The sequence below is a fragment of the Rhea pennata genome, chromosome 7, assembly GCF_028389875.1.
Source record: "Rhea pennata isolate bPtePen1 chromosome 7, bPtePen1.pri, whole genome shotgun sequence".
NCBI classification, from domain to species: domain Eukaryota; kingdom Metazoa; phylum Chordata; class Aves; order Rheiformes; family Rheidae; genus Rhea; species Rhea pennata.
Window position 1 is genome coordinate 33,999,294 of NC_084669.1, and position 26,107 is coordinate 34,025,400.

The 26,107-nt window shown below is 39.7% G+C and overlaps 1 protein-coding gene across 2 annotated transcripts; it reads left to right on the plus strand.

Moving 5' to 3' along the window:
• Positions 1-9,667: 9,667 nt before the first annotated feature.
• Positions 9,668-25,534, plus strand: NRBF2 (nuclear receptor binding factor 2). 2 transcript variants are annotated; one of them, XM_062580185.1, is made up of 4 exons: positions 9,668-9,778; positions 21,126-21,210; positions 22,801-22,841; positions 23,999-25,534. In XM_062580185.1, the coding sequence occupies exons 1-4, from the start codon at positions 9,725-9,727 to the stop codon at positions 24,710-24,712; spliced, it is 894 nt and encodes a 297-aa protein (XP_062436169.1). In that variant the 5' UTR covers positions 9,668-9,724; the 3' UTR covers positions 24,713-25,534. The 2 variants fall into 2 exon arrangements, with proteins under 2 accessions (XP_062436169.1, XP_062436170.1); XM_062580186.1 differs by lacking the exons at positions 9,668-9,778; positions 22,801-22,841 and having other exon boundaries at positions 21,139-21,210.
• Positions 25,535-26,107: the final 573 nt, after the last annotated feature.

A 26,107-nucleotide genomic window follows, 5' to 3' on the forward strand; every position in this document is an offset into this window, starting at 1 on the left:
GCACGTGAAGCAAGTGGTATGAAATAAGAGGTGTAATAGCTCTATTCACAGATTCTGCAATCATGCCTCATTTTAAAAAAAAAAGCAAAAAGTGTATTATCTGCCCTAGTGGGTTGTTTTATTTACAGGTAGAATAAGTATTTTTACTTGTGTCTCTGTCAATCTCAAAGTACACAGGCTGAATAGGGAAAAAGAGGCTAGAGTGTGTAGTGGAATTGCTTCCAAATACATTCCTATCAAATGAGTAGGAATTGGCCTCATCATTTTTTCTTCAATTTATAGTTTCACTTTTCTTAGTGGAGCACGTGTTAAGTAGAGCTGCATAGGCTTATTACTGCTAAATTTAGTTTTGAAAAATCATTGATCCTAGCTGAACTGCTCTTAGTGTCCTTTACTGGTAGATTGATGAGTATGTTCATCCACCTTACTCAAAACCAAGCTGTTATCCAAGTAGCCTGTTACCACCTTTAGCCCACTAGACATTACTGAAGAAATACATCCCCAAATCAGCTGAAGACAAGACATTGTGGGATAAAAATATAGACTGGATGCTCACGTACTGCACAGTGCCTATACAGATTAACCCCACCCAATCATAATCTTTAAACAGCCTTCCAAACTGTAAATGTTTCAGCTTAAAGATCAGTTTACAGGTTTCCAACCAAATACATTTTAAAATCATAAACAACTTAAAAGGTTATGTTTAAAAAACATGGCATTTCTGTTCTGAAAATATTTTGAAGGAGTCTTTTTTGAAGTTGTTATAGTATAAAAATTTACATATCTACCCTCAATTGTAACAATTATAGTCTTCTGCATTATTCAGTGACCAATAAATGAAAAATGAAATAAATCACATTCTAAAAAAGGAAAGAAGATACAAAGCAAATGACAAGCTTATAATAGCTGCAGAGTGTATCAATATAGGACTCCAGAATACACTGCACATGTGCTTTATGTCATAAACAACGAGCAACACATTGCAAGTCAGTGGGCACATTCAGTGTGTTAAAATGAAGCACATTTACTTCTCATCTATTTTGGGTCTAGCTATGAGTGAAAGAACATTCACAGCTTAAAGTCTGCATGTACATTCCTGCCTCTCCCAAGAGCTCCACTGATGACCCTGCTCACAAAAATGAAACTTCCTACAAAGATCCAAACTGTAGGATAATGGCTTTAGTTGCTTCTTGCTGGAAAACAGGAAAACAATGACACATCTCGCTCAAGGACACGCTCTTCAGGAAAACTTCATTTGTTTCATGAGCTAGAGCCTAAGGAATTAAAAGATCGCTAACACATAGACTTGCAAGTTTTCACAAAATGCTTAAGTATGATTTCAAATTTTAACTGTCTTCAGTGGGATCTCAGAACACGTCCTCTACCAAAACCAGAGTATATGCTTTGCAAGACTAGTTCATGTTACCTTTGCACATTGCAAAAGTAGATGAAAATATTGCCTTACATTTATTTTAATACAACTGTTTAATTTGAGGTTTATAGAGCCATGCATAAAGCATTTGTTATTCCACCTATAACCAAACTGATCCATTAACTCTGACAATATTTTTAGTACATATTTTGTTACAAAAGCATTAAGACATGTTATGAATCATTCTGGCATTATGAGAGTTAATAGAATACCATATATTTTTCATGATTATTAATATTTAGCGCCATTCAGTAAATTAAAAAATCAAGTTTTACTGAGGTTAAAAATATCTGATGATACAGTACATAGATGATTGTAAATGTATATTAATGAAGCTTTACACAATTGACTGGATATCTTTTCGTTAATCACTCACAAAACCATGCCAAACATATATCAAAGACTTCAGCTCCTTTTTCATCCAATCTTCCGACATTTCATTATTATGGTTACCTGATTAATGGATGCAATAATATATGTGGCATGATATGATATGTTCACATTAAATTTTAATCAAATATTACTAAATTCAGAAAACATTAAGTAAATCATGACTGATGAGGCAATATTGCTGTACTGTCACATTGATGGTTAGAAAAACTCACTATGGAGAGTTACAGATTAAGGAAGAGAAGTAAATCTTATGAGGAAATAGAAGTATCTCAAGTTTAACTAGTTGGTTCTTTTAAAATTGCCTTCCAGCCAAAAGCTGAATATTACATCCATCAAAAGTATTTTAGTGTCTGAACTGATATGAATGTTTTCTTCTCTTACAAGTTGTCTCATTCTTTCAAAAGCACAGATTAACATATGCTCTGCAGCAAGACCTTCCCCAAAAGATGATGGCATGTGTAGCAAAACAAGTATGATTCCTCACTGCAGTCTGGAAAACTTAGCCAGATTTATTTAAAACCCTGCTATGATCTGTGAAGCAGGGTGCCTGCGGCATTGAATGGGTAAAAATGAGCAGAACGGGAGCAAAGTATGCTATTATCACCTTGTAGAACATGGACAGAGGGGTACATAGGGGTTACTGTTCATAGACTCTTTAGAAGTTAAATGATGAAACTTAAACACCGATATTGGAAGGAAGACCAAAAAGCAAATATGTATTTCAAACAATAACTGTACTAAATAAAACTTGTTCCAGAGAATTTAGAGCTTCTAGAAATAAATGCTTGGGGGGAGGGGGGATTCTGAATTTGCAGTGTTCTACTCCATGACTATGTTCATGTCAAATTTAAATTCCAAGGTACATGGTGCAGACTAAACAGGCATCTTCTTTCATTTGCTCCTACGTTAAAAACTAGAAATTAAAACATTCTTGTTGTATGACCATATTTTTTGAGAAACCTTGATGGCAAGATGTCAGGTCATTGCCTCTTCTTTCAAGTATGTGAATTAGTGTGCAAATCCTACTTACTTGTTTAGTTGTATTCAACACAAAGTAGATGGGAAAAAAAATAGTATTGCACTGGGACTCAGGAATTTTATTCCTGATTTTTTACTGACTTGCTATAGGACCTTTCCAAAGTCAGTTTGCTTCTTCAAAACTAGTTTTCATCTTCAATCCTTTCTCTGTCTTGAGAGATCATAATGGGTGCAAGACTGTACTATGTGTACATGCTTGCCAGCAGGGGAACTGTCAGTACCCAGGGCACTTCACATAAATGCAGTGCAATTCCGCAGTACACTCTGAAATGAAGAGCAATAAATATTTAACACGTTTAGCTGGATTTTTTTTGTCTGACTTGTCTTTTCCTAGAAGTCTTGTTATATAAAGTACTTTAAGAGAAAGCATAGAGATAATACAAGAAGAGAGAAGAAAATTAAAATGCATGAAAATGAACGAATACAATGAAATTAGTGACTAACTGAGATCAGCTGGGAAGGATCTCCGAGTATTGATGTATTTTGGTACCTCAGTTAAGCTTCTAGTTTTGTGCTGGTTAGAACTATGGCTCAAGGTTTTAGTTAGGCATCTTCTTGCTGTAAGAAGTGAGTTTGGGATATTTTATGTGCAACTAGTTCATATTGCATAATGTGAACAATTATGAGAATTAAAGCAAATCCATCAGTTATTTTCCTTCATACTAAGATAGGTTTTGTACAGTTACAAGATTAAAGAGCACAAAATTCCTATGTGTGTAAGGTCTAATAAAAATGGAAGAATACATCCAAACTCACAGCTTTTACCTCAGGCAAACTCCCACTGGTGTTGGCACCTCATGTAATGCAGAGAAGAGTGCAGACACTTCAAACAAAATTGCCTGGAAAGGTTTAATTCATTCTCACTTGATTAACTGAATGAGAATATTATAAGTCAGTCTTGCAGCTCTTGCTTTTCTCAGAATTGGAAACACATCATAAAAAAAGATGAAGTAACTCAAGGTCCTCAACAAAGTTTAGACCACAGTGTAATTACTGAGTGTAATGATAACATTTTGGATGCTCAGGCCTCCAAAAAATTATGGCTTCCTTTAGAACTCTCTTTTAATATTAAGGTCTAGCTTTTAAAGACCCCACATTGCCTCCTACCTCTACAGGGTTGTGTTAAAGACCAGGCCTTTGACAGCCAGTCAACTTGAAATGGGCCTATTTCCATGCATTTAGTCTGAGACAGGAAAAACAAAACAGAAAGAGCCTGACTGAATATTGAGGAAAGACGATGTTCACTTGTTTTTTGAAAAGAGGCATTCTGTATGGACGAGTATAATTTTCTGCCCAGATACAGAAACACAGCTGTGGAGTTAGGATAAGAGATTAACTTTAGAGAAAAAAGAAAGCAATCAGTGCTAGTGATGTAAGAACAGATCTTTTACAACCATTAGCAAAGTAAAGCTATTAAACCCACCTTCCTATGACCTTTACTTGTCTCGCATCCCTGACATATTTTCTAAAATCTCCACTTTTGTCTAGCCTTTCTACATCCCTAAAACCTGAGCTGGAATTTTTTTTGGTATTATTATTATTTTTGTGGATAGAAGTGGCTGAGAGGAATGTTGCTAAGCTGCCCATAGCAACACATAGGAAGGCAATAACAGAAGCAATGGGGCAGCTCTGGCACTTTTGTTGTGGGCTGCAGGTGAGTGGAGATCTCTGGGAAAGTGATGAAAGGGAGGGTGGTGGCTTTATAGTAGAGGTGTAGGAGGGGGTTATGTATTACAAAATGTTGGGAAGAAAGTTGGGGCTATTGAGCAGGATGAGCAAAAAACATGGCTTTCCTTACATGCTTAAGCTTGATCCCCTACCACCTTGCAGGACTTTCAAGCTCCTAAACTCTCCCTGGCCTTCTTTTTTGCTGTCAGAAATATGGTAGCCTGAGCCAAAGTAAAGTGAAAAAGCAGTACAAAAACTGTTCATTACTATGCTCTGACAAAATACTGAAGATAGGAAATTTCTGCTCAGCTTCATGCTGAGGGTTTGTGAATACAAGGATGAACAGCATTTTCCTGGTACCTTGCACCTGGACAAAGTGAAATAAAGGCACACTATTCAGCTTTACCATTCCCACCAATTCCTTTACCTAAATAAGTTGCACTAAGCAAAGAAAGCACACTATAATTAGTTACTTGGAAACTGATCTAAAGCTTAATGAAATCAGTAGAAAGCTTACAGAGAGAATGAGCTGTAAAGAAAACATTAGTTTGATTGCTGTGGGCAAAACTGTACTTTCAGATCTAAGCAGAGGATTTAGCTATTTTATTCTGCAAGCAATGGAAAACATCAACTTGATTCTAAAACTAAAACAAGAGAGCTAATTAATTCTAGAGCACCACAGTCATATACATTACTTCTTAGTATGCAGGAATTCAATAGTTTCTTTTTTAAAGAATGATATTTAAAAAAGCATTTAATTTAAATGGTTGTGGTTCTTCTTTTCAGTAAACACAAGTGAAGGCATACTGCGTTTAAATATAATAAATACTGCTAAAATCATGTATCTAGGTCAATCCTCTGCATGTAATTAGATTATGAAAATTTATTTTTCTTTCCTTATCTTTCTCAATAAATGGTCTACGTGCACGACTGGAAATTTATTCAGACATGGTCTTGCTGGTGTTCTTGTGTTTTAACTCACCAATTCTTTCTTCCCTGAAAATCTGACTAGGCGTCTAATTCCATCGGTTGCTCTTGTAGGTAAAGGAAGTGCCAAATTTCTAAGCTGCACTAACATTTTGAAAGTAAAATTTTCATGTCAGTGCACTTCAGTTGCAAGTTTTCTACCCGTTTTAGTGACTCCCTCTTTTGGTCTTTCGTTCTGACCACTCACAGAGGAGCTAGAGAAGCTAAAATCCAAGTAGACTCAAAGGAAGGAAAAATGCTGCAGGAAAAAGGCTGTCATGTAGTTTACGCTTCCTTCAAGATTTCACCCTCCTGAATCTTCCCAGCACTTTGAAGCAAGTTTCTTCAACCCCAGTTGTCAAAGCTCTCCTTCATGCACCGTCTTGCCTACGGCCCCTCTCAGGCATTCCCCAGAGGGGACCTGAAGAGGCATGGCACATCTAGGGGAGCTCCTGAAATCTGATTACTCTGAAAATCTGACAAATGAAAGTAGTCCCATCAGCCTGATGGCTCTGGTCGTGTGTGGTGGGAAATAAATTGTCAAAGACATAGGGGAATCCCTTTTGTTTCAAAAGCGCTTCTTCAAAGAAACAGACATCCCTATCTCTCTTTGAGGAAGGCACTGTGTGGGAGGCTCTGTGGGCCCTCTTACAATGCCACGACTGAGAAGCCTGTCTTTAACTGTAGCTTAACTGAAAATGCACAGTCCAGATAAAATGCAAAGGCACAAAGAGTAAATAAAGAAGTAGTCAATGCTAAGCAAAGTGTGGGTTGAGGAATTCTGCCTCCTAAGGAGGTGACAGTCAAATGAAGCTAGCTCATCATGTGTGTCAAAGGCAGCAGCAGACAGGTAAATAGCAATTCTACACTTCCCTCCTACTCTAAAATTCCACTCTTAAAACACAGGGTATTTTAGGAAGCTTCCTGCTGACAGGCACATCCTGCCTAGAATTACATTTTAATAGTTCCTCTTTTAGACAAACATTTAATTTATACTTATACTATCAGCATGATATTCCCATACAGTCCCTAGGAGGAGCCAAACGTGCAAAACAGAAAGAGTGGCAACAAATAAAAAGAAATAATCATCCTGTTTTTGTTTACGAGTTTACAGATAATGTAGTAAAACACAGTTTACTATGATTCTGGTTTTTTCTGCAGGGCAACTTTAAGTCTCTTAGAAGAACTGTTTAGACAGGCAGCCATTTTAAGTTCAGTAAGGTTAACAGAGATGATCTGGAAGGAATGCAATGTATGTGACACTCCAGGTTCTTGGAACGTTGGACAACACTCTGAAGTATCCCAAGATGATTCTTTAAATGAAGCAGAACTTCCATAAAAAAATTAGATTTTCTATTAGCAGTAATATCACTATATCACATCATAGCTAGTACTACACAGATGACTTCCCAAGGCCTTACTTGCTTTCCAAAGGATCTCCAGAAATTGCTCATGTGATGCTTATTGAAGAAAATCAGGGTGCAAAGAGAGTTTCATTTTGCCAAAGCCAAAAGCTAATACCTACCTACCAGAAAAAAAAAGCCCTACAACAGAAACTACTAAATTTGGGTAGTGTGGCAAACAGCAACATTGATGGTTCTGAAAGAAACCCTGCAAATCACCAGTGGCTTTTAAAGCAGGACTTTTTAAAAAGTAATTATGTTAGGAGATTTTAAACAGTAATTTTGTTGGGGTTCTTTTTATTTGCCTTCAGCTTTCTGAGCTCTCTAAAACTGTGATAGCTAAGTGGAAAATAACACACTGATACAGAAGTTCAAGAAAAATGTCCAATTTAAGCATCTGCTAACAGCCCTTGGCTGAGAAAGAGCATGGCCAGTTTCCCAACAGGGCTTACAGTCACTGCCAGCTTTGTTGGAAGTACAGTAACGACCACTGCAGGGTGCATGAATAACAAGCATGCCAAAACATGCTGGCTTGAGCAACATGGCTCCTAAAACCTTTAATCTGTTGATATAATTTTCTTTACTCCTTTAGCTCCTCTCCCTTAAAGTGGTAAATTAGCGCAGTATCTTACTTCCATTATACCAGACTCAAAAATACACTACCACAACAGCAATACAGTGAGAACCAAATAAAATCTGAAGTTTGGTCAGTAAAGATGAAACAAGAGTTAGTTAAGTGGATAGAGATGTAAGCAGCTTGATACTATGCAATTTGACTACCAGTGTATCTAGAAATCTCATCTTACACAGTATTTAGCAAGATCATTAAAATTTGCCACTGGGTTAATATAACATGGAAAAGCACCATCAAAGTATGGAGTTAACCAGCTAAAGTGTGCAAGTTCTCATGAAGAGATGCAAGCGAAATCAGCAAAATACGGCACACTCCACAAACAAGTCAACAACTGAACATCTTGGAGATTTGTGCTCAGATATAATGACCTTTGGCAGACCCTTTCCTATTGTAGCACCGCTGGCAAGAGGGGGGAAAAACGCCAGGCCGCAGGAGGATTAGGGTTACAGAAGGACATAATTACCAAGAAGCACAATAAACAAATGGGATGGTCAAAGTTTGTACTCCTACGTGTAACTTATCTCTGCACAAAAAGTGTAACTTATCTCTGCACAAAAATGTGTGTGCATGTGTGTATGCATGAGCTACCAGAAGGGAAATAATAGAGGTTTGGTACAGCAAATGCAATCAAACTGTACTACTCTGACCTATGAGATAGTAAGTCCCAGCAGTGAAGCTCCAAGTAGCTTTTGTCCTCCAGCCTGGCTGACCTCAGTCACTGATGTGGGGCTAATTCACCTACCTACTATTCAAACAGTGGGCTTTACATCAAAACCACTCTAGACTACACAGGATCCAACTTGGTGATCTGTAATTAATCCAAGTAATAGATAAATTCTTGCAAATGAAAACAGCAACTAGTAAAGTATGTTCTAGAAGCTCCTGGCCTGAAGATACTATCTTGTCTAACCACGTATGTTGAAGGAAACTCCCCCCCCAACTCCCCGGCATTCCCATGTTGCAAAGCCTGTCCCCACAGCACAGGGAAGGTTGAGAGCCGAAGCGCATCGCAGAAGATTCAGGATCGCTCAAAGGCCACAGATGCCAGTGATGTCTGCGGCTCACATCTACAAAGGAAACAAAGGAAGTCCCGGGCTTTCTTTACCTGCTGATAATTAGTTTTTTTGCTTCTTGTTTTCTAGGCATTTCATTTTCTCCTCTATCCTGTTCTCCTTCCGCTGCTTTCTTCTCCTCGTTACTCTTCTCTTTTTTACTGATGTGCCCCTATGAACTCACACCATCCTTACACATTATACAAAATTCCTTTGTATCTATTTTCTTCTCTACAGTCGTAATTAAACACCACATTGTAGAGATGAGGAGGGTCCTGACACTCAGTAACTCTGCTGTTTGGTGCTGTGCCTAGCTGATCTTGTTGCCTCTCTCAAGAGAGCTTATTTTGAATAACTGAGACTACTACCCTGTTAGCAGGTAACTAGTCACACGGCAATTCTGGTACCACTGCCAGAGTCACCCGTTTTCCTGGCTCTTTACCACAGTATATGAAAAGCTGCGTTACTAGAGTAGCACTGCTATGCCCAAAGCTTATACTCCCTGCTTCGTGGAAGAGCTTCACCGCCCACCCTCGCGACTAGCTTTGTGCTAAGGGCTGAACTTACAGTTCAGACCCCATCGCCTGTAAGTTGTACTTGGCAGATATGAGGGTATTCTGCCCTGGAACAAAACTCAGCTCTGCCAGGCAGGTGGTGGTTTTGTACCCCGTGAAACCGCGAAGCCGACAGGGGATGGTGTAACTAGCGCTCGCAGCCTGTGGCGCAACCCCTGAAACGCCAGTACCTAGCTTTCTGTCACGGGTTAAACGACCAAAGAAAAGGAAAACAAAAAGAAGGGTCGCGGCTGGGGTCGCCGCCGAGGGCCCGGCCGGCGCCCCCCGCCCGCCTACCCCCGCCCCGAGCGGCGCGCGCGGCCGTTGCGGAGCGCGCGGGGCGGCGGCCGTTACCGCGGCGCCTCTCGCCCCGCCCCTTCCCGCGCGCGCTTCGCGACGCCGGGGAGGGGGCGGGGCGGGCCGAGCCGCCTCTCGCGAGGCGCCCGCGCGGCGACGTAACGGCGGGCGCGCGCGCGGAAGCGGCCGCCGTGTTTACCGGGCGGGGCGGGGCGCGGCGCGGCGCCGGCGGCCCGACGGGACGGTGGGGGGCCGGCGGCCGCGGCGAGCAGCCTGGGTCCGCGCCCATGTGCCCGCAGCCCCCGCCGTCCATGGAGGTGATGGAGGGGCCGCTCAACCTGGTGAGGGCGCGCGCGCGCGCGGCCGGGCGGAGCGGGGGGGAGGGGGAGGGTGCGCGACGCGAGGCGCGACCGTTAGCGGTGGGGGAGGGGCGGCGCGCGGCCGCGCGGGACGGGCCCGGGCCTGCCCGCCGCGCCGGGCCGTGTCGGGCGCCGCAGCACCGGCCCGCGCGCCCCGCCCGGCGCCTCCGCTGCCTCCTGTGTAACGTGTCGCAGGAACCAAGAAGGAGAGAGGAAGGAGAAAAAGAATCGAGTCCGAAGGATCCTTCCCGCTGGGTCGCTGGGTGCCTGGCGGCGGCCGGGAGGAGCGCGGGGGGTGGAATGGGGCAGAGGCGCGCGCCGCGCTGTGTTGAGGCGGGGGTTAAGCCTGGTGCAAACGCAGGGGACGCGGGAAGGTCTGGAAGGCGACGCTGGGGATCGCACAGGACTTACCTGTGCGCGTTTACTGTTTATCCAGTACAGCTGTTGACTAGGTGCTTTGTGATTTGAAAGGTGAGCTGCTTCAAAGTCTTAAATCAGTAGTGACTCTGCTTTAATTAAACCCGTAAGGAGCTCTGTCTGCAACACAAGTTCTTAAACAGTGGATCTTCACAAAGACTAACCAGATTTTAAACAGACTGACTTGGCAGCGTCCTGTCACCTGGGCAAGGTCCAGATGCAAGAAACTTGAACCTAAGCTACATGGTGGGTCTGTCAAAGCTGTGTTGACAAACACCATTGAGGCAGGGATAGGCAGAGCATTCCCTTCATGGACCAGGTCTTGAATCCAGCAGTCCAGTCAGCCAGGAACTGCATAACCAAGTGGCAGCTGCCATGCTTCCAGAAATGCTTTTGATCCACAGGTGGGTTGACCAGTGCCACACAGACCTTAATCTGGTGTCGCTTCAGTTTTATCAAAGCTTACCTGCTTCTGCTTGGCATCAACCTTTCCAACCCCTTGCCTGCTCCGTATAGAGCCAGTCTGGTGCTTCTGGATTGCTCGCTCTCATTTCTAGAAAGGCTTGTAAGGGACCACCTGTGGAGTTAGGTCTGCCAGTAGAACCAGAAGATGGTCTGTCTAGATCTGAGCTGGTGGTGCAGAACCACTCCAAGCACATCTGCATCATGCTGTCTCAGACTCCCTTTACGCTGTATATTGGAGAGCTGAATGAAGTAAGCAGCAGGAAGTAGATAATCCTTGCAACTTGATGACATGATGGGTTTGAAGTCAAACTTGCAAGATGATGATGCAGGAAGGATAAACTACAGCTATTTACAGACATTCTATAAACTGTTTTTAGAAGTAGGTCATTAGAGGAAAGACTTTATGTATAGGCTTCTAAGGAGAGGACCCTAATTGAGGATTCACTGGTAAATGGCTGAAATTAGCAACTTTGTAGCAGTGTAGATTATTACCAGTTAGCTGTGTTTCTTACTGAGACCACTTACTAAGGATTGTAGGAGTGACAAGAGTGTGACTAAAGCCTGGCTTCAGTCCTAAAAGATGATGATTCTCTGACCACAATAGAAGTGTGCAGTTACCACACCTGTCTAGCACCAGGCTAAAAATAACATCAAGACATTCTATGTAACAGATGATACAGGGGAAAAAAAAAAGTTACTTTATATAACCCTATACAGAAAATCATGAAATTGCCTGTGCATATGTTCCTATTCTGTATTTCTGGAGTAATTATATCCTAAAGCACAAAAATGTTTCCAAAACTCCTGCACAGTGCAGTTATGAATCTTCTCATATGGAAAAATTCACCATCTTTTCAGATTGTACCAAGCATCATGAGAACTCTCCTATAAGAGCTTACATGGACACAGTACTTTGGTTAGAGCACTCCTACATTTTTACAGACATAAATAGGAGTAACTTACAGCAGTTTTCTCAGGCTCTTCAGTTCACAGTCCCTCTCTGTAATCAAGTTTGTCAGGTTTGCAACAATGTTCAGGGAAGGTGCCAATCTCTGTTATAATAGGAATGTTCATTTAAATTTTTGATACTATTCAGTATCATTCCTTCTGTTCAGTCTCCTAAAAATCTCTTCTCTTACTTGAATCTAGTTCATGCAAATTGAAAAAGCATGAGTTCTTCCACAAATACCAAATCATCTGGGGGGGGGGGGGGAAGGGGGGAAAGAAAGAAAAAACTTACACACCCACCCACTCCCTAATGGGTGGTTCTGTATGCAATAAAAGTTAGGCTCACTTACATGATATCCATGACTTGTTTAACAATGCCTTGTACAAAGCATTTTCTTATTTCAGTATATCACTGCTTGCTAATTTTAGTGAAATTAACTTTTTTTAGTTGAGGCTTTTCATTAGAATTTGCTGTATTTCTTGGTTGTTGCTCATCTGGTCCTTTAGATTTTGTTCTTTAGTTGCATATTTGAGCACCTATTCTTACTTGAAGATGTGGATACTTCACCATTTTTCTGGGGGAGGTAAACTGTAGCAGACTCACTGTGCCTGATCATCTATTATTTTATTAATGGCTTTCAGTTCTTGTTTATGTATTTGATTATTTGCTTAGCCTTCCTAATTACAGATGGCCTCCCATACCTATTGGATTCTGCTGACATTTAATTACACTATATTTCTGTCTTCTGAAAGATGTTTATCTCAAGATAATATTTTATCTTTATGTATCTGAGTGTAAGTTAAAACCTTAAACTATCAATGATATTTCTTTTCTTTAATAATATTCTGGTCTCTCCAATTTACTGGTTTACTTTTATAGTGGGCACTTGACAAATATTTGCTTTCCGGATGTGTTATAAAAATCTGTATCTAGACAGTGTTTACCAGTTAACTGAAGTTTTAATAGTTGACCTTCGAGTCTAATGACTTCAGTGAGAAATGTTTTTATCTTGTTAGAACTGGTCCTTCAATCACACTTTTTAATTACTTCTGTGCTTGTGCATTCCTTCTTTGCCGTTGTTGCATACTTAACTAATCATTTTGAGTCTAACCCCTTATTTCTTCCTTTTAACCTTTCTTGGGCTTGGTGCTACAGTATCAATTGCTGATTTGATTTTTCCACAGAACTGTCTTTAAGGTATCCATTGTATGCAGAAATAATTCATTTAAGAATAAATTGAAACAACTTTTCCAAACTTTCCGTCATGTGAGTTAGAGCCTGGGAAAGCATTTTGGGGAAGCTTTGATACTTGAGCATTCATTTTGGCACTTCCTCTCTCCCCTAGTATACCATAGGCTTTGCAGACAAGAAACATCATCTAACCTCGAAAGAGTGGGTTAAAGCTCTGATCCTTATCCTGTTACTAATAAGGAAACCAGTTCCAACCCTACAAATGCCATAATTAGGTTATGCCTTGGAACTTAAAACTGGTATGGACCAAGTCCAGTCCCTGCAACTGCAAGCAACCACGTAGCAAATATCTAGTCCAGCTGAACACTTGTTTCACACATACTCCAGGGTCATAAACTAAGACCACTCAATGTTCTTTAGCTAATCTAAGACAGTGCAAAAGCATGAAGATAAGTGTCACAAGAAGAGAGGCCCTGTAAAAGATGAAATTAAAAGCTTCTGTGTGCTAACTGCTGTACAGATGATTCTCTCCTTTACTTCTGCCATTTGGTTTAGGGGAAGAATTCTGATCTTGGATTCAATAATTATTTTAGCCTTAGATGTAGAAGCAAGAGAGAGGTTGGCCAGACACCTGTGAAGTTTTTCCATACTTAGAAAGTATACATACAGATGGCCACCAAAAGCTTAGAAATAACACAGTAAAAATATAAAGCAAGTAGTACAACAAGCAAGTTTCCTTTTTAATCTCTTCTTGAGGTTGATACTGAGTCCAGTACCCAGAACTTCATAGCTCTGTGGATTCTACACTTCAGCATTCCTTTGCTCGGTCTCTTTCCGTAGGATATGTTCTATGAATACACAGAACTTCTACCCTGCATTCCAACTACAAAGTCATAGCAATTATTAGTATGGTTTAGAAGATAACATTCAAAGACTGATGGATACCTATTGCCTGTAACTTTCTTGAAATGTAAGGTATCCAGCTGGAAGAGCTGTTCTCTTTTGGTGAAAAATAGGAACTACAGTCTGGAGACAGGGTTGGGAAGAACATAACAAAACATATATCACAGGATTCTCATATGATGAATGTTTTTAATATTAATGGTGTAAAACATTGGTAGTAACTATTTCAAGGCAAGCCAGCCTACTATCTACTTTAAGAAGTTTAGAAGTGAGACAAATACATCATCTGAGGGGAAAATAATGGGCAGAATAAATAATACAATATGAAAGAGTAAAGGAAAAGTTGAAAGCATCTATGAAATACTTGACCAGAAACTGAAAGATTTAGATCACTGGCACCAATAAGTGTGAGACTTAATGCCAGCCTGCACCTCTGCTGTTTTGATTGGAAAAGCAGGATTATTATGTTAATCTGCACAACAGAAATATTCACTGAATCCTATTTTAGTGTTTTGCCTGATTTCCCTCCTCCCCCAAATAAAGCTCACTTGGAAGCTGCTATATTTGCTCTTCCAATATGAAAGATAGACAGACGTACTCAGTTCTGAACTCAAGCTAGAAGAAACACGCTTATTAGGTAGAAGAAGCAGAAGAACATTATATAGAAAAGCTGTTCTGACATGAAGTCTTCTACACCAGGCTGGTAGCAGCCTTGGCTTGGCTTTCCATGTAACAATGTAATCTATAATATGGCCATTAATTTCAGCTAAGGGAAATGAAAAATCTGAATCCATAGTGGCAGTAGTGCATCTGCCTAGATAAAGTCAGTGGCAATACTGGGATGATGCATAGGACATTCAGCTGAAAAGCCTGATCAGCAGTGGACTTGTTAGAATAGCTCAACAATGTTCTAGTTTGTCATGTAACTACTATTCAAGCACAACTCAAAACTATTCTGTTGTGTGTATAGCAGTTTGCCATAGCTCTGAATCAAGAACATAGTTAAGCAAGCTACTGAGTGGTTGGCAGCAAAATTATTTAATCACCAGTATTTATGCTGTTTGAGTACTTAGCAGCAGTGTCCTGCTGTGTCACGTTGGCATTACAGATAGGTACACACATATCATTGAGACACAAAGTTCAGTGCTGAGTAAACATGCCTAGTAGCATTTAAAGAGTAGAATGAAGCAGTCATGTAGAGACCTGATTAAGCACTAGACTGAAGTCACAGCTGAAGCTATTCATTCTGACTTACCTCTTTGAAATTATTGCCCCTGGGATAGTCTGTTTACTGGACTATTTGTTGTGATGATTCTGTTGTCCCTACCGAGGATTAGATCACATGCTGTAACAGCTTGAGCCATACAATTTAGAACTAAGCATACCTATAGGATCCTAGATTGATTTTGTTTATTGTCAGGGCAGCAGAACTATTCTCATTCAGCTTATAACCTCCAGTTAGCAAGGCTTATGTAGTACCGGCTACAGCGCTCTGTGTGAGGAAACATTACTGAAACAATTGAGATCTATAGGTACATGAAATGGCTTAAAAAAAAAAACCCACAAGTTGCAGCTTTAGTGCTTTTATAATATTAAGTTGATGAAGGAGAATGAGGTTGACTTGAGTATGCACTGAGTAAAACCACAGCTTGATGAATTTGCAGGTGAGTAGCAGCTGCAGCTATGGAGTTTTGTAGACTCCATCTAGCTTAAACACTGTGAATGTGAGTTGATTTCATTCCAGATCTGAATTGCATTTGCATGGTGAGGAACTTAGTCTAACATATTTTATTTTAAAATTGCAATAGGTTGGGAACACAAGTGTAGTCTATTAGTTGCTCAGTGAATTAATGCTGGTTGGCCAAGTCACAATAGTTTGGTTGCTTGTCTACCCATATATTTAGATTGCAATGTTACTGCTTACAAGATAGTTGAACTTCAACATCTTTACAGTTCAGTCTAAAGTGTCTAAAGAGTCTGTTAAAAATGAGAATACATTCTCGTGAGAGCATTGTGTGCATTTTTTTCTCCGTGGTTACACAAACCTCTAGTTTATAGTTGAATCATTGTTCTATAACCTTGCTAAGTACAGGCTTTCAAAGACAGAAACTTCAGCTAGCATGTGGCTAGCGGTATTGGTTAAATAGCCAGAATGATTCTGCTATTTTTATAGTCATTTAGTTAACTTTATCTGATTGTAACACTTTTGCGCAAATACAAGGAATATTTTTAAAGTGTGTTGCTCTTATTAAAGCTACATACTAACTTTTTTTTTTTTTTTAAAGAGTGGCAAATATACCTCTATTTTTATTTTTCTTTAAAAGTAAAGAAAAAAAGTAATATAGCTACCTGTAAATACAGGCATTTTTCATGATCCTTGCGAGTTTTGTTTGTCATGATCACACTACAGTTTTATAGATGACTATAGTTTATTCTTAGACTTCTCAGGTCAAGTTTTCATACTTGCATTCTCTCTTCATTCCATTTTCCAATGAATATGTATGCATACCCATACAGATCTTTAAAGTTTACTGTTTCCTGGTAAAAGTGGATTTGAAAGATACTTCTTTATCTGTAGAACTGACAAAGGCGGGGGAAAGCAGTGGTAACACCCTTTTTGCACTCTCTGACCTGCTGCTTTAAGAACCCATATGGAAGATGCTCAGCACTCTTATATCATACTGCAGCTATACAATGCCCTTCACTTTCTGACCCTTCTTTCCTTTCAAGCATAGTCTTAGAAAAACAACTGTATTCACAAACAAATCAAACCCCAAAATAGATCCCTCACTTCTCAGAAATAGCCCCTCATCTTTGCTTTCAGCAGTAACAGAGCCTAGTTATTGAGTCTTTTTCACAGAAAATAACTTACTATCCGCAACCTCTAGCGTAAAGTAGTTGACATTAGCAGCAAACACTGGTTGTAATTAAAACATTTACAAACCATTATATTATACAGAACTTCCTTTACAGTCAGCTTTCTGCAGGCCCCCTCATTTTTAGCAGCTAGGTTTGCCTGACTTCATTTGTAACTTTATTAGTAAGTAAACCGCTGTAATCTGCTTCATATTCATATTAAAAACATATCAGTTTCTAGAGATCCCCCCCTACAGTTAACAAAGACAACAGCAAGCTTAAGATCTCAAACAAGGTTTTGTCCAGTGAAGAGCTGTTCCAACTAGGGGAACAAGGGAAACCAAACATACACCAGGCTGTCTCAGAGGCAGAGGACTATTGCAAATTACTGCTCTAGGAGGGGGTAGTAGATTTACTGTATTTGAAGATGAATTGTTAATACATCTACATCTTCAAAATATTTTAGGATTGAGGAGACTTTTATTTGTTAGTCTTCTTTCTGTAATAGCTAGTAATCAGCTGAAATCATATGGGAAAAGCAGCCTTTTTTCAACCTAAATAGGCTCACATGGTGGTAATCCTTTAAGTTTTAGTGCTTTATCTTCACTGGAAAGAAAATAAGCTTTTTTTTTTTTTTTTTAATAGTTTGAGGAGCAGTAGAAAATCTGACAAGTAGGCCTCATGGCTTCCCTTCACGGAGCCTGCAGACACATGATCACCTGTTTATATTGCATCAGAATAAGCTGGATGTTAATTTTTGACCTGCTAAAGAAAGCTCCAGGCAAAAAAGATATCTGTATCTGCTGCTTGAGATGGTTGTTTGATTAATTTTTGATTCTCTTGGTCAAAGATTACAAAGACAACTAACTGGCTGGTTAGGGAAAAAATAAAGTAGGACCTTTCTTCTGGAATATCAGCACCAATTTAAAATAGGGGTATCATCCCTTAACATATTAGCTACAGTTGGAAAGTCTGAGAAAAACTGCTTAGCTTACCTGCTTCTATAGTTCATCCAAAGTGGCTTAAGAGATGCAGTAAGATATACATGAACCCACTAAAAACCAAAGACACCTCAAAGATCTTTTCACCCTAGTCACCCTTTACTCACACCTGCTTCCCTTTATAAGAGTCAAGTTGTTACACCTGTCAATTTACCTACTGGAAATTCCTGCTTGTCTGGATTGGGAGGCACATCTGAAAGTAGTTGTGAAACTGCTTCCCCCCTCCTCCATTTCCATAGCTTGTTAATAAATTGTAATTATTCTTACAACACATCCTACAGAGATTTCCAACAATGCAACTGAGAGAGGAAGCAGAAATCAGATATATGGACCAACTGCAGTTACACAGCAGCTGTTTCTGTAATCAGCACAGCAGCAAAACCAAACTCAAAGCAATCCTACTGAATCTGTTAGGAACTAGCACAGCAGCTCCACAATTGCTACTGTAACCATCTGTTTTTTAGCAAGACATCAGTCCAGGAATAAACTTGAAAGCCACTTTTTCAATTTGCAATAGCACTGATTTTTCTGTTGCCAGTTTTTATAGTTGGATTCAGTCCACCCTGAGTTCAGAATAGATTTTATAACAATGCTTTGGATGCTGTATTTGCCTAAATGTAACAGAGTGCTAAGAATACACCCGCTGGCTAGGTAAGATGTGGAAGTTCATCTGTGATATGTGGCATATTAAGCATCTAGGTACTTCTGTTACAGATTCATTACTTGCTGCTAGGAAACAGCACCACAATTTTCTTCAAACTGCTGGTGATGAATATTCTACCATGAAAACTGGAGAAATTCCTTGGTCTTTGCACAGTCAACTATTTGGAACAATCACTTGCAGGATGGAATAAATGAGTAAATATGTACTTGTCAAGCTGGCAGAAAAATGTAGAAAATGAGGACTTTTCCCCTTATGATTAATTGCAAAACACCAACTTTCAAATAAAGCTGTACTGAAATACTGCTGTTTTTCTTTGCTGCTGTTTCTTTTGTTTCCATTGTGAAGTCTGCTGCTCTACATCAGAATAAGCCTGACATCTATGTATTTTAACATAACAGCAAGAAAGGAATTTTGTCCTTATAATCAAAGAATCCTATATATTTTTTTTTTTTGCTAGCATCTCTGGGTTGTTGTTTTCCTTTTTATTTATTTATGTTCTAGCCCAGCTGATTCAGATTCTCTTCAACTTCACTGGGAATTAATTGAGGATGGAAATAATTTAATTGCTCAATCAAATAACAAGTGATAGACTGTCCTCAAATGTTCTGCATATGCTTAAGTGATTCAAATAAGACTATGCTCCAACAGTTTAAAACATATGAAAAACAACCTTTGAAAATAACCACTTTCAAATTCTTATATGTAGAAACTAATAAATGGAACCAAGCCTCTGGCATGCTGAATTGCTTTATTAGATCTTTGGTCTCCAGATACTGTTTCCTCTTTCAGATTCCCTGATTTCTTAGACCTGCTTGTGCCGCTTGCAAAAGAAGATAGAAATGTATTGAAAATTGGTTTTGCAAGGAACTAGCTCAGGTGTTTTTATGTGTGTGACATAGCTAACTTGTAAATGGATGAGCTGCCATGAATAGCTGATAAATTGGCTCTATATGAGTTGATACTCATCTGTTCATGCTCATGGGAAATAAGTTTATCTTTTTGGCATATGTCATTTGTAGCAGTCCATAGAAAGAGGCCGTAAAATAGATGATTTTCCAACAGTAAACCACTTGCTCTGCTGAGCCTGTTTAACCTCAGGCAAAAGAAATGGAGAATGTTACCAGTGCTGTGGGGATAAATATCACTGAAGTGTTTGTTCTGAAGAATCAAGGAGATGTGTTATAGAACATTCATTATTAACATATTAAAATCAGTTTTAGAAAAACCAAATGCCTAAATCCTAAATGATCTAACTGCTAGGAATTACTTAAGAACAAGTGCTGTCCGAAAGAATGTTTTCTGAAGAAACCATGCTCTTACGTGTTAAAAATTCTCCACTTGTTCTTTTACCAAATCCCAATCTGTTTCCCCATTTGTGGTGTCAGAGTTGCTAAAATTCTAGCAGAAAATTGAATTTACTGCGATACTGTAGATATTATGTCAATTTGGAGGTAAATGATGACAAAAAAGCTGATCTGAATTTTGAAACTTTCTTTTTAATGGATGTTAGTGTAAAGGTATTTTATCAGTCCTGATAAAAGCATATTACAGTATTTTTTAATGCTTTTGATGCTTCTGCCAAGATTGGAGGAGGCAGAGAAAAGTGTAATTCCATAAATACGGCCTGCAGGGAGCCAGGCATTCTAACATTAGGATATGGACAAATGGTCTCATTTTTATGTAGATCCTGGAATGTGCTTAAGGGGAGTCAGAGAGTCTTGTATTAACTGAACATCTGAAACCTGATACATTATGCCTTTATTTGGGTGAGGGGAAGAAGCAGAATGTTTGTATGGGACAGAGCCAGAGATGCGGACACAGATTTCAGGCCTCCAGCTCCTATTGCACAGGGAAGCAGTAATTTTTAAAAACAAAGAAACAAGCAAAAACTATTTTTTTCAGTTTCCTAAGTGTCTTGTATTGTTTTGCAGAGCCGGTGCTTGCCTCTTGTCTGTTTACCTGAAATGCGACGTGTAGTAAAGCAATCTTGAATAGCGTCTGCTATTGGCAGTCTTGCCACTTAGTAGTTGCAGTCATTCATATTACACAACTTGTCTTGGAGGAAGGACCGTAAAATTCATGTCTTGTAGTGATGATGGAGAGACTTACATTCATGAATGTTGCAGCAGTGGTTATGCAATCCTGTTCCTAACTGAGCATATGCAAACACTAGTTACTTGCATCAGTTACTTGCTTTCAGCAACATCCTTAGTCTACTCTAGCGGTTTATTTTAGTGGGTTAAAAATGCTGGTATAGCCTTAACTGTTGTACAGCAATAATGTGGCTTTGATAGTTTTAACTGTGGATTTGCTTATTGCATTAATAATTGGTGTATGCTGTGAACAAAAAAAGAAAGTCTTTTCCAGTTTCTTCACACAAGAGGCAAAGCCTCCTGGGCATGGGGCAGCAGAAATGGGTCACATGGGTCAGACTAGCTGTAAGCTGCAACATTTCTTTTCATTTTCCAGTTACGTAGTTCAAATGGCTTTCATTCTGTCAAGTAGATCGGTCCTAAATACTTAAAGCTTCTCTTAGTTTCTCTGGGCTACTGATCTTCCTAGACAAATATAGTGAATGCCTGTAGAGGCAAAGATGTACTTGCTGAGGAAGAACTTCATACGGATTTCATTGTGTTGCACACACTGTCTTTGCAGCTTTAGCAAACTTCATTTCTTACCTGTACAATACTTGTAAGATGAATATTAAAGGCAATATTCAAAAAGAAACTGAATTAAAATCTCTGAAAGGACTGAGAGATCTGAGCATAAAAGTCTTGAGAATTGCAATGAGTGCAGGATGCTTAGATGTGCCCATAACTTTTAAAACAGGAGAAACTATTTGTGGGTTAACCCTCATTGATTTAACGATCTTTTTATTTTAAGGCTCATCAGCAGAGCAGAAAAGCAGACCGTTTACTGGCAGCAGGAAAATATGAAGAAGCAATTTCTTGTCACAAAAAAGCTGCTGGTGAGTAGGTATTTTACACATTCCAGCTTTTTAAATCAGTTTCTAGATTCACCTGCTTCATATAAATAAAATACCCAGTAACTTGCAGAATATTATTTTTTTTTCTTAAAAATGTGAATTTATTTTTCAGTCTATATCAAGGTCCTTTTTAGAAACTTGTTCCCTAATGTGAGTAGCTGCAACCAGAAATTTTAAAATTTGTTTTTTGGGGGATAGTTATCCCTGGCAGTTCTTGATTCAAGCCAATACCTTATGTCATACGTAGATGCAGATGGGAACTTGGTTTCACTTCGCTTTACACTTTATCGTTTCTTCCCTTCTTTCATAGCTTTAGTAACTTGCTTTCTGTGTTGATAATGAAGCACTTTTAGACCCAACTTTTTTTTTTTAAACAGAAGACTTGAGTTTGTTTACTTCAGTTTTCTAATGTCTCAATCAAGAAAGCTTAGCTGTTAAAGAGCGGTGAGCTCAGCTCCCTAGAACTCTTTTCTGCGGAACAGCAGACTACCCTGGAGGCCTTGGCATTGCAGCTGACAGCCCTGTTTTAAGTGAGGTTTTGTTCATCTACCTGTCCATTTAACTAGTCACGCTTAATTATTTGTGTTGGAGTCCATCAACTGGCTGACAAAGTGCAGCAACCACTTGGCAGGAGAAGAAAGAGGAAGTCTTAATTGGTGCAACAAGTAGGACATTCCCAGTGACAGGGCTTGTCTGGAGACCAAATAAGTGGTTACTCCGAACATCGTAACCTAGATACTAGGCATTCTTGCTTTCCGTTCATAAATACTAGAAAAACCCATAGAGTGAGAAACTGGTAATTTCTTTGGTATTTATGAATACTCAGAGCAAGGAGGGATGGCACTTAAGTTCTAATATGCAGACTTTTCTTTTTTGTTACTTCATGTCACATATTAAGACAAAACTCCCAAATACATGGAATGTTTCTTGTTTTTCTTCAGCTGATGATTCTGCATCATTATCTTTCATCCTTCTGAATTTGATTAAGAATTTCTTATCCCACATTTGTCATTTTCTGCACTAGCAAGATATGTACAAAGACTCAAGTCCTGCTCTAAGCACCTTTTCCGGTTTGGAGGGGACGTTGATGAAAAAGTGGGGACTGTAGTTCTTCATCAAGAACATGTCTAAAAAGCATTGCTTCATAACATTGGCATATAATGAGAGCGGATTTTACTTACATGCATTTTAAGGAAAAAATTTGCATCTTGGTCCTGACTTGTGTTGCTTCCCCTCATGGAGAGCATGTTCTTCCTGGTGTTTTCTGGAAATGGCTGTCATGATACTAGGCTGGTGTCCTCCTCTGAAGAACAAACTGGAACAACTTGAGCTGAAAGATGCAATAGCAAGGGTGTAGCATGTATTAGACAATCTTATGATAAATTTTCCAGACTCTGGAAGAACAGAATATGTTTCCAGCCACTGCAATTTGGTGAATACTTTGGCTCTCTACTGCGTCTTTTATGCAGGGGTTCAGAACGCGTAAGGCCTGAAGCTTTTTCATAGCTTTTAAGAAAGTATTCAGGTTCTGTAACCCTGCCCTAAGTGTTTTTCAATTTTTCTCTTCTGCAGCCTACCTAACAGAAGCCATGAAACTGACCCAGTCAGAGCAGGTGAGCGCCAAATGCAGCGGACTCCAGAATCAGCCATAGCTCTGTTGTGTGCCTGTGTATTATTCTGTGCTCTGACTGATCATACCCCTCCTACGTTAACCTCAGCATTGTTTTCTGAGACCCACGGCAACTGCACCAGGAGTTTTAGAAGTGCAGAGATGCTGTTCTTCCTTGAGAGCTTTGCTAACTTGACATGGAATGGAGGCATGAGAATTACTAACCCATCCGGGAGTTCCCCAGTGAGAGTTCCTAGTCTGTAAGGCCAGCCTTCAAGTAGGTGATAACTAGTAAAGTAGTTCTCACTTTTGCTGTTAGGCACTTAAGCTGTTTTTCTGAGACATGATAGCTGGGCATCTCATCTACAGTGTATAACTTTGGTTTCATTTATCCTGAGTGGGGGATCTCCAGGACAACAGCCACATACCTTCCTCATTCGTTACACAAATCTGTCTGTGGATGCAGTAGTGTAGTCTGCTCAGCTCTTTTATAGCTGCAGGCTTCGAGTTCAGCCAATATTAAAACAGTCCCTGGAGATCTGACACCTGTCTTTCCTCCCAAGGGCCATTCTGATAGAAAAATGATAACCTCTTTCCCAGGTGGTTCCTGCGACTTATTAAATCCCCCCTTTCCTTTAAATGTGGCTGAATCATTTTGGACTACAGCAAGCGACACTTTCCTGCTTAGTGTTGGTTTTACTAATATGTTAAAGCCCAGAAGTTCTATGCATACATCATAATAGAAGCATACAAAAAGTTTGTGTTATTTGGCTATGGATAAAAGTGTGGCTGTACATTTCAAGCAAATATCTTCCTTCCTGTTGTTGCTCACACATCAGTTAAACACTTAGTGTCTCTACTCAAAGGTGTTACTGTAGCCTGAGTTAGTGACTTTAGGAAAAAAAAAAAAAAAAAGGAGTTAACTCCATCCTTAATAATGCCACTAGTTACGATAAATTTGGGTGACATCTGAATCTGTTGTGTTTTACAAGCAGGGAGAACTTCTGATTGAATTTAGTATCTGAATAACAGGGGGCTCTTCCCCTCCCTGGGGCATGTTGTGATGCTAGTTCTGTAAACATTTACATCAACAGAACTTGCATGAATGTTCAGGTAGAATTAGGTACCACCGTTAATTTGTTTAACCTTGTTCTTATGCAGGCACAGCTATCACTGGAATTACAAAGGGATAGTCACATGAAACAGTTACTGCTCATCCAGGAGAGGTGGAAAAGGGCAAAGAGAGAGGAAAAGCTGAATGCCCAACAGCATGCTGACAAGGACATAGCTGCACATCTTCAGACTTCTTGTAGGCCATCTGCTGAAGACTCTGATGATCAAAATGTATTGGTTCCTGTTACTCAGAAATATAGCCCTTCTGCAGAGAAACATCTACAGGATTTTCAAGGTGTCTTTGACAGGGACCCGGATACACTATTATTTCTGCTTCAGAAGAAAAAGGAGCCAGTGGAAGCATGTATTGGGAGTAAAGCTCCAAAAGATGACAAAACAATAATAGAAGAACAGGCAACCAAAATCGCAGATTTGAAGCGACATATAGAATTTCTTGTAGCTGAAAATGAGAGATTAAGGAGAGAGAATAAGCAATTAAAAGCAGAAAGAGATAAACTCCAGAAATCTCCAGCAGAGAAGGAGTTGGATGTAGATGCTGACTTTGTAGAGAAGTCAGAGTTATGGGGTCTGCAGCAACACTCAGAAACTACTTCAGCTGCAAGTTGGCAGAAGTTTGCAATGACTGCTGGGAAGGCAAAGGACATTCCCATTCCCAACCTTCCTCCCCTGGACATCCCGTCCCCGGAACTCCCTCTGCTGGAACTTCCTGAAGATATACTGAAAGGACTGATGAATAGTTAAAAACCATGAGAAGTGCTCAATGTAGTTATCCAACCTGAGAAAAGGGAAAACCAACAGGACAATGATGATCTGAGGGCAGAAACATCTACCACAATCCTGCTGTTGGAGAAAAGGCATTAAAGCAACTTTGTTACTGTGAAATACACATCATATCTGATCTACTTCATAAAATTTGAAGGTACCATAATCGGTATAAGTTGACAAGCTCTTTAGTCTTTCTCCCAATGTTTCAAACCAAATGACTGCCTGGAGAATGTTTCAGATAATACAATCCTTCAGGGTTTTAAAGGATGCTATATGTAATAGTTATCTATAATGCCATAAATGATGGTGCAGAACTTAACTTGTTATGGTTGCCAGTTGGCTGCCGCTTCATATTGAAAAAATGCTTTCTAGCATGAATTTAAACTGTGCATTTCATTATGCATAATTCTGTTAATTCAGATACGGTGCAATTTATACACCCTAGATGGATTAATGTGCCACGCTCTACGCTCCTGACCGTGCTAACCTCAGGTCAGGAGAGATTTAAGTTTCCATTCTATGAAGGAACCAACTTATTAGTTCTGTTGATGAGGGGTTTTTTGGGGGTTCTCTGTTTACATAACTAATCCGGGTGCATTGAATCTAGTTATTGGTTTCTGTATAAAGTGACCTGATTAAAAAAAAAAAAAAAAAAAAAAAAAAAACTAAAGGAAAAATACCCTTTTTGTTTTCAGTGATGCATGAATGGAAGTAACTCTAGCTGGCAGTATTTGATTGAAAAAAAAAAATTGTTTACAGCTTAACCTGATTCAAAAAGGATATGAAAATAAAAAGCAAGGTGTTTTGACACTAAACGTGTGTTAAATCTCTATAAATATTACGGGGTATAAAAAAATAAGATTTATACTGTGTTAGTATACATGTACAGCTGAACTTCTGTGCAGTCATCCTGCAGCAAATACTGGAAAGCTGGGTTGAATTCATAGGGCTTTGCTTATACGTGAACTGATTTCGCTAACAGCTTGCTTCTAACACTTGCAGAGAGGTGAAGAATAGAGAAGGCAGCACGGGCTCTCCCCTGAGCTGAACGACCCCCACCAGCGCAGGTGGGCGCCCCCGTTCTGTATTTCGGTTTCTGAGGAAGGCGATCAGCCCTCCTGCGCGCTCGGCCCCGTTCAGTGCCGCTCAGCCAGTGCCCGGCCCAAGAGCCACTCCAGCATTGCCTGAACCAAACTTTCTTCAGTGTGTGTGTGTGTGTGTGTGTGGGGGGGGGGGGGGTTGCAACACTGTGTGGAGACACTGGCTAACTTTAGATGTTACTGATTCATGAAAATTGTGAATGCTTGTAAGCTTCCCCAGTCTAACTTATTCGTGTATTGTTACAAGGTAAGTTTGCTCTTTTAGGGTGCA

Excerpts from the sequence above, each read along its gene's own strand:
- NRBF2 (XM_062580185.1), top strand. The coding sequence starts at position 9,725 with ATGTGCCCGCAGCCCCCGCCGTCCATGGAGGTGATGGAGGGGCCGCTC. Across the intron at positions 9,779-21,125 it reads TGGAGGGGCCGCTCAACCTG|GCTCATCAGCAGAGCAGAAA; the intron begins GTGAGGGCGCGC and ends TTTTATTTTAAG. Across the intron at positions 21,211-22,800 it reads TTGTCACAAAAAAGCTGCTG|CCTACCTAACAGAAGCCATG; the intron begins GTGAGTAGGTAT and ends TCTCTTCTGCAG.